This window comes from Helobdella robusta (genome assembly GCF_000326865.2).
Source record: "Helobdella robusta unplaced genomic scaffold HELROscaffold_4, whole genome shotgun sequence".
NCBI classification, from domain to species: Eukaryota; Metazoa; Annelida; class Clitellata; order Rhynchobdellida; family Glossiphoniidae; genus Helobdella; species Helobdella robusta.
Window position 1 is genome coordinate 6,764,210 of NW_008704902.1, and position 9,057 is coordinate 6,773,266.

Consider the following 9,057-nt stretch of genomic DNA (forward strand, 5'->3'; position numbering starts at 1 on the left):
GGACTGTTCGAAACGATATTGTTATGAAGTTAGTAAAACCACGTCGTAGAGGAGGACCCATCGGTAGTAGTGTTATGCTGTTACTCCATTTGAAACTTATTCATGATAAGCATAATAAACATTCCAACTTTGTGTACCAACTGATATAGTTTAACAGATTTTTTAATGGAGATATTTAAGTAAAATTTTTAATTTGTTACTCACAAAGTGCAAACATATTCTTGCTAACAAAATCTTATTTTGGTAGGTTTTTTACTTTTGGAATTTTCGTAACACTTTTATTTGAAACAAATTTTAAAAATTAAATAAATTTTTGGAAGGTATGTTGAAAATCTGAATAGATATCAAGGTGATGTGTCAAAAAATTTCGGTGAATCTAAATTTTATCTAACAAGGAATTTCCTTTGAAATGTCTTTTACTAATTAACGATTTATTATTCCAATGTGTATTTAATTTTTAAATGTTAGTTTTTTCAATTGAAAAATCCAAAAAAACTTATTGCGTTGTAAAAAAAACTGCCTCTTTTTTTAATTTTATTAATAAATGAAACAAATGCCGAGATCAAGTTTTTAAAATTGTCGTCTTAACGTTTTATCTGTTGAGATCCTCTTGCATTTGTCTCTTCTTTCTTTGTTATCTAAGATCTAATATTTTAGTTTCAGTGATAAAAAGTTATAAATTAGTGATATATTTAAAATTATTCAACTAAGTATTCCTTAAAATTACTCAACATTTTTATTTAATGCGACAAATGCAGAACTTCTTCCAAATCATTTCTTTTCACCTAGTGGCATTTCTCTTTCCTTTTCAAACACAGCACGCATAGCATATATGAACGTGATTTAGCATGAATGAATAAATTAATAATATATTAATTATAATAATTATATAATAATTCTAATAAATTATAAGAAATAGAAAATAGAATATTAGATATAATATTCTAACATCAAATACTAATATTCTATTTTCTATTTCTTATAATTAATATTATTAACTCCTCATTTGGTTTTACAATCTAGGCTCCGACAATGGCATTAGCCGAAACGGCCGTCAGCCAAACTTCACAGTTTAATAAAGTTGAAACAAAACAGCTTCGTGTTGTTGAAATTTTTTTTAAAAAACTTCTAACTGCAAAATGGGGTGTAATCTTCAACCGTACATATATATATATATATATATATATATATATATATATATATATATATATATATATATATATTGGTTTTAGACTATCATAAATACAATTATTTATAAAGATCACTGCGTTTTCGGCATTCTCTAAAATCATATTGAGAATAGAGTTAACGTCACTTTCATCAGTGACGACGCATTTAGTCCATGTCCTTGAGTCCTTGATAGAAAACGCAGTGATCTTTATAAATAATTGTATTATTATTATTATTAGGTAGGATTATAAAGCGCCCTTTCACCAAATCTTAAAGGCGCTGAAACAGATAACAAGGAAACAACAATCAAAGCGCTCATTGCGCAAACAAAAACGCTTATAATCTCCTCCTGAAGGATAAAATTGAATGCCCCGAAGCACGTAGTTCCAAAGGCAGGCTATTCCATACATATGGCCCAACAACTGAAAAATTTCTTGAACCTGCAACAAGTTTTGTTGGAGCCACAAAAAGTAAATCACGATTATTAGATCGTAATTTTTAGGAATGCCCTGAAACAAGACGTGCAGTGCACCTATCAATTAGATAGCCAGGTGCAATACTGTCAGGGTTTTAGCTGCGACCAGGAAAATTAACATGCAAAGAATATGAATACATTATGATAGCAGTGATAAACGAATGGCTATGAAGCACGCAAAAATAGCAACCAATCCGCGGTGTGCACAGAATTGTTTAAACAAACAAACCCGAAAAGTTTGAAAGGAGCGATAATTTTGTTGGTGTTGGTGGAAGCTGGTCGGTCGTAGTTAGCGGTAGTTAAAATTCTCGAGGTTACGTCGGTGGTTGGTACGATTGGTAGAAGCAGTTACGTCGGTGGTTGGTGCAGTTGGTGGAAGCAGTTTCGTTGGTGGTTGGTATAGTTGGTAAAAGCGGTTACGTTGGTGGTTAATAAATTCCACAGTAGTCAGGGCAAACTCTGATACCAAAACGATACGTCAATTCAGCAAACGTGATTTGACAACGCGTTCAACAACCTACCCGTCACTTCAACAGACGTGAAGGGACACTACACTCAACAGACGACGTGTCAATTCAGCAAACGTGAAGTGACACTACGTTCAACAAACGACACGGCATTTCAGCAGCGGTGAAGTGACAACACCCATTATACCGAACTTTGCCAGAACCACTGTGTTTGGAACCTTGTCTTCCCACCAGATACCTGCAATATCAAGATTTTATTGAATTTCAGTTCGCTTGAATATTAATTAATGCAAATAATTCAAATTTTAGCTAGCAGTTCACGATTATATTCTGCAAAATTTTTTCTATGCTGCTCAACTACTTGAAGCAAAAATTGTTTCTGCTCTGCGTCTTTGGTGATTGTTTCATTGAAATGTTGTACCAACGCTACTCCCCGTTCTGCAGAGTTATTGGTGCAAACCAGATTCCTTACAAACACTGCTGCAACTTGGAAAGAAGGAGTATCTGACCAGTTTTCAACAGGTACATCAAGAAAACTGGCATCAATATTGGATGTTTCAAAAAATGTTTTAGACGCACGCAAATTGTCAAAACTTTGTGGTAGTGTTTTCATCAGATGTGGGCCTCAATCTGCTTGTATTGTGTGGACAAGATCGGTCTTTTCTTTGTCAGACAGGAGAGATGAAAAAAGAGCAAGAGTTGCCGATTCTGGACTCATGTACCAAGAATGATGCAGCATCATTTTTAATCCAGTCGAACCAAGAACTGCATCGTCGTAGTCATGCAAACGCTGTATCAACAAAATATCATTCACAGGTGCATCAGCAGTGAGCCTCCATGAAAACAATGACTGAAGATAAATACAAATGATAAACCGATTTAAACGTTGAATACCTTGTAATTCTCGAGCTGTTAAGTTAAAAATGGTTTTATTTACGGTGAATAATAGTTTAATTTTTAATGCGTAGATGGCTTTTACCATCCATCGTTCCCTGTGCAGTGAACCAGGTTTGCGAATGGCTACATCAACCTGCAGCCCAACTATTTGTGCAGCAAGAAGTAGAAACTCTAAATAGTCATCTCGTGAATGTCTTACCTTAAGTTGACATTTGATGTATGCTTTAATTGCATCTGAAACAATTATCAAAGGGGTTGATTTGACTTCTGGTGTGTGATTCATTTCTGTTAATTTTTCACGAAACCTTTTGAAAAATAAAATTTCTGGTCCAGTGGATGGTCCAAGACAAACACTGAATACATCGGCAAGCAGCACTTCAAACTTGTGATGACGGCAAGCCATCCATAATAAATTACGTCCCATGGCTTTTTCTAGAAGAGTGCAAGCTTCATTGAGTTTTCCAGTATTGGAAGCTGTCGTGTCAAAGCACAAGCCAATAACCATTGATTCACACTTCCAAGATTTTATATGTTCATGAACTGCATCAGCAGCTAGCTACTCGTCCTAGTCCAGATGCTAACTTTGGAACTCCAAGAAGTTTTGTAGTGCAATCGACAAGTGATAAGAGCAGGACAGGTAACCGATCTACGTAGACCACACCAGTAACATAGCGAGTTGACTGGTTAAAAATATACATTTTTTGCATTCTCTAATAAAGATTATCATTCTATAGGTAATTGTTAATAATATTTTAAACTCTAATTAATGTCAGCAGTGAGATAATAAAACTAGTTTGCATTTCTAGCTTTGTTTCACTCATTTTGTGCATATTGTTTAAGATTATTGATATGGATTTTGAATTAACTCGATAGTAAAATTTTAAAAGCCCTTGGGGGACCTCTCAAACTCATTCAAATGAGCTGTAACTTCACCAATTAAATTATTTTATCCAAGAGACACTTTTCAGGAGGTGAGACATCAACTATTTAAGAAAACAAATTTCCGTGCATTTCTGGGACACCCTAATATATATATATATATATATATATATATATATATATATATATATATATATATATATATATACATACATACATATAGATATTATATCGTGCGTTTCAACATCTGTTGGACGTGTCTCGAAATTGGCTCGTTAAATGTTGTTTTTTGTCACTTTTAAATTGATTTAAAGTCTACTTCTTGATTAAACTGAAAGATAAAATGCTGCGTAACTAGCTTTTGTTTCGAAGTTACGTTTTTCGTTAATAAATTGGTTAAATTTGTTTGTTGGAATAGTTAATTGAATTTAATTATTCAAATTAAATTATGCTAATGAGGAACAACAGCAATGGCTGAGCTCTTTAGAATAAACAATAACATTTTTACTCCGTCGAGATTGATTAGAAAAAGTTTACTCAAATTATAAATTTGGAAACCTAAGTGTGAAAGGAATAAGTCGTAGAAATTACTCACTGAGCGTCAGTTTGGTTCAAAAAGTATAAGTATTGGCGAGTCCAATGTTAACTGTATTACTAATAAGTTTATTGATGTGAAGGAAACGGTTAAAGACAAAAAACTTGATGTTTTAGCTCCTGTGGAAAGTCGACATTACTCTTCAGATGTTGTTGATTACATCAGTTTAGATACTCCACGAAGTCATGAGGGATCGACGATGTCCAATAAATTGTCCGGTGCAACGTTTGAGCATATGTGTCTGTCAGTGTCTTCACCTTCTTCGTTCGAATTTAAATAAATTAATTGTGATTTAAAGACCGGGATCGTCGCCAATTCAGTCAACATTCTTCAACGAGTTTAGTTTGCTTATTGAATGTATCACCATTTTCAACGGCCGTGTTATGATCATCGGCGATCTGAATGTTTATTTTAAAGACTCTTCAAAAAATTACACCATATCATTTTTCAATTTAATATCGTCGTTTGGATTTGAACATTTGCCAACTTCAACACACAACAAAGGAGGTCTTCTGGATGTCATAATTTCAAACCCGAGTGTCGGATTTTATGACGTTCGGGTTCATCCACCTCTCATCTCGGATCATGGATTGGTTACTTGTTCACTTAACGTAAAGTTATCTCAGCCAGTAAGTTAATCTTTGTCAAAAATTTGAAATTTCCACAGGATTAATTACAAAAAACTCAACAATGACCTTATTGCAAATAATCTATGTGATTCAGATGTGTATTTGAGGTACGGTGTGGTTGGCCTGTTCAACCTCTGTGACTCAACTCTCTGCGGACTCTTTGATCAACATGCCCCTCTAAGTGTCGAAAAGACTACCAACGAAAAAGAATCTCTGGTTCAATTCCGAATGTCTGGCGAAAAAACGTGATTTACGAAATTGCTGAGAATTATGAACGTTTGAGGCTGGCCTATAAAGAGAAGCATTTGTTTTTCATAGAAAAAGAACGACGTTTTCAACATAATTTGATAAAATCAAACGAAAAAAACCCAAAAAAGTTGTGAAGTGTTGTTTCATCTCTCCTAAAAAATAAATCTCCCTTCATAGCAAATTCATCTATATCAGCCCATGGCTATCCACGTTATTTAACTGAAAAATCAAACGTGACATTTAATAAGAATATGGCTCCTGATTTTCAAATGGTGAATCATCGTTTCAACTGTTTTAACTCAGTTACATTAAACGAAATTAAAAATAAAATTCAGTGGTCACTAACCAAATCTTGTAGCCTCGATCCAATACCGACGTTCATTGTCAAAAAATTGTTGGATACACTGCTGCCATTTTTCTATGTTTTGATCAGCAAATGCATTCAATCATCAACAATGCCTCAATCACAAAAGATGGCAGTGGTGTTACTTCTGTTAAAAAACCTGGATTATCATCAAACATGAAAGGCAATTTCAGGCCAATTTCCAACACTCACATTCATTTCAAAAAACATTGAGCGATTTGTTGCCGATCAGCTTCTTAAATATTTGAATACACATGCACTTCTTCCGAAACTACAATCAGGGTTTTGCTTTCATCATTCGAAACTGCACTGTTGAAGGTTTGTTCAGATGTCTGTGAATCGATCGATAAAGGTAACGTAGGCTTACTCGCCCTAGTTGATGTAGGTACAATTTTTGATACTGTTCACCACAAAACGTTGTTGAAGCGGATTTCAGTATCATACGGTTTTACTGATGCCGCTTTGAAGTGGTTTTAGTCATATCTATCTAACAGAACTCAAATTGTTACCGTAGAGCAAGAAACTGCCACGAACGAAACTGGATCGTGGTGTGCCCCATGGATCGGTTCTTGAACTCCTACTTTACATTTTATATACAGCTGACGTTGTGATAGTTGTTGAGTTATTTGGTATTGGCTGTCATTTATATGCAGATGATGTGCAGTTGTATGGTTTCTCACTAATCATTACTATTCATTTTTATAATTTACAAAATCAACAACTCCTCTAATTTCCATTGCATCGAAAACTTATTCCAATTTATCTGATCCAGTTGAACATTGCAACAAAATTAACGATGTGATGAAAGATTGTACAGACGAAATCGGAATCGTTTAAAAAGAACTACGGTTTACATTTTTTGTTTGCATTAGAAAAAAAAATTAAATCCAAAAAATTAAATTATTAATGAAAAGAAATAAATAGAATTAAATTAATAACAGTTCACAATGAACAAATTGCCTAACATGAAGGTTAACATTTATGTTGTAACTTTGAGTTTGTATTGAGCTGAAAAATGTTGTTAATGTGACGTCGAGTAGAAGCCAATCATAGTGGTTGTGCAATCAATTTTCAGTTCTTTTGATGACGTCTCGCTGATGCATCAGCATTTTATGTGGATGTTCTGATGACGCGAGATGAGATAGTAATGCGAACGAGGTAATATTGGGTTTCTCACTCGATAACTTCTACGTTTTACAACTAATACTGGTTAATAATTCCAAACATATGAATTAAATTAACTTATGGATATAGCAAACACAATAAAGGTCTATTAAATACTAAGTCACACAAAAAAACTTTAACACAACTTTAACATACATGATATGAGAAAGTGCTGCAGAAGCAATTTTTGAAAATTAAGAGGATCTGCAGAATATTTATCATCCCAGAGACCAAAAATTATTCATTTTTTAGTCCGTCAGTTTTGAACATATCATAATAATTTCGCTTAAAAATATAAAAAACAAGTACCAGTACATATTCTAGTCGTCTCAATAACCCTGTGCAACTGACAGAAGAAAAGGGTAATAATCTAAAGTTAATATCAAATCAAAATAGTTTTCATACGAGTTCACATGCAACCAATCTTATTTTACCTATTTCTGTTTATACAACTTTCTCAACAATGTGATATAGAAAGAACTTGCGTCATTGGTTTAAATTTGAACTGTATCGTTCATGATCGGCAGGTTGGCATACGAAACAAGGACTCAATGATTGGCATGGCATCTTCTCGTGTAACAAAGATGCCAAATGAGAGCAATTGCAAAGAAATAACTCGTCCGATGACTGGTTTGTTTAAATGCAGGTCGATGTTTGATTTGTTATGACTTTCCAAAACCACTTTGTATCGTGGATGTCGTTTACTGGAAGGGCATTCTATGCCGTCATCCGAAACAGTCAACGCGTTCAAGTTTTCGTCCCTGTTCAACGACTGCAATAGGTTGTGGCTGCGTGTCTCAACCGCATGAAACCGGGGATTGGTGACGCGTGAATGCTGATGTGGTTTTGGATCACACATTTCGTTTGTAGTTTGAAATGTCTTCACCAAGTGACAAACGGACTTGAAGACCGGCATGCGTTCAAGTCCGGCATCATCACAATCCAGTCTCACTTGTTGCAAGGAGTCTCCGGAAAATATTACTTCATTTCTGCATGAACAACAATTATTGTCTAATGAAGTTAATCTGGATTTAGATTGACTGGTACAGTGGATACAGTCAGTCCAATAACCGCTCGATACGCAGTATTTACTGGAATGTAATGGTTTTAAAGTCGATTGCGTGAATGAACTACAATCAGTATATTTGCTGGCGCCGATAATTCGTACAATTCGTACAGAAGTAACTCCATTTTTTGTTTTCAGACTAAGTGTGTATATGAAATTTTTTGAATCAGAACTTTTTCTCAAAATAAATGAATATCTGTTTTTACTTTTTAAAACTTGTTTAGACTCTTCTGCAGTCATCTTTTCATGATAGTATGGGTAACAGATTTGAATAACCTTTCCATAATCCAGAAAAATAACTGCACATAGATCAACGCGCCGATTAGATAAATCAAATATCAGGTGTTCTTTTACATTTTCAGTGGTTGGAAGGCAATGAACAAGTAAAAAAGGTTCAAACATCTGTAGAAGATTCTTTCTAAAATTCTGATCAAATTTCAGAGCCGACAAAAGAGGTTCGCATAATGGTAATGAAAAATTTATTGAAGTTTCCTCGAGAGAAGTTAATACTAACGTGTCGCTAGATTTGTACACGTTGTTTAAATTCGTATGCAACCGATGTTGTGGCGTTGATGACTGTTCTTCTGTTTGGGGCACCACAGTCACTAACCTTGTTGGTGTAGTTGGTGTTGTTGTTTGGTTAACCACTGATGCCGATGTTGTTATAAATGGTGTTGCCGTCGGACATATTTGAAAATTTATTAACGGTGACTGGCAAAACTGACAAATGAGGTTTGGGTCCCTAAGTGGCACTGAGTTGTTAAAAATCCTAATATCAGCCTGAACATCACGTCGAACACCAGCTTCCTTGTAGTGGCAAATAGTTGGTTTCACGATTCCAACCGGTTTTGATCGATGATCCGTGATGCACTTGTCATTCTTCATCATCCCAAACAATACCAAGTAAGCTGTTGATAAAGTTTTTCCATGGTTATAATAAAAAAATAGCAATGTTAAAACGAATAAATTCAGATGAGTTTAATGTAATAAAAACTGATGATTAAAAAATTTAAATAAGTAAAATTTAATTACTAGCATTTAGCTTGCATCTACGTTAAAATACAAAAAATTTCAACGAAAACCAAAACATCAGTTAAAAAAA

General features: G+C 34.3%; 3 protein-coding genes across 3 annotated transcripts; 1 reads left to right on the forward strand and 2 right to left on the reverse strand.

Moving 5' to 3' along the window:
* Positions 1-2,737: 2,737 nt before the first annotated feature.
* Positions 2,738-3,707, reverse strand: HELRODRAFT_162787 (hypothetical protein; the record flags this gene model as incomplete). Its single annotated transcript, XM_009024888.1, has 3 exons — positions 2,738-2,962; positions 3,092-3,208; positions 3,570-3,707. 3 exons carry the CDS (start codon positions 3,705-3,707, stop codon positions 2,738-2,740), a joined length of 480 nt encoding a protein of 159 aa, XP_009023136.1.
* Positions 3,708-4,866: 1,159 nt separating this feature from the next.
* On the forward strand, positions 4,867-5,361 carry HELRODRAFT_162788 (hypothetical protein; the record flags this gene model as incomplete). Its single annotated transcript, XM_009024889.1, has 2 exons — positions 4,867-5,099; positions 5,151-5,361. The coding sequence occupies 2 exons, from the start codon at positions 4,867-4,869 to the stop codon at positions 5,359-5,361; spliced, it is 444 nt and encodes a 147-aa protein (XP_009023137.1).
* A 2,042-nt stretch (positions 5,362-7,403) lies between these two features.
* HELRODRAFT_162789 (hypothetical protein) lies at positions 7,404-8,840 on the reverse strand (the record flags this gene model as incomplete). Its single annotated transcript, XM_009024890.1, has 1 exon — positions 7,404-8,840. The coding sequence occupies one exon, from the start codon at positions 8,838-8,840 to the stop codon at positions 7,404-7,406; it is 1,437 nt and encodes a 478-aa protein (XP_009023138.1).
* Positions 8,841-9,057: the final 217 nt, after the last annotated feature.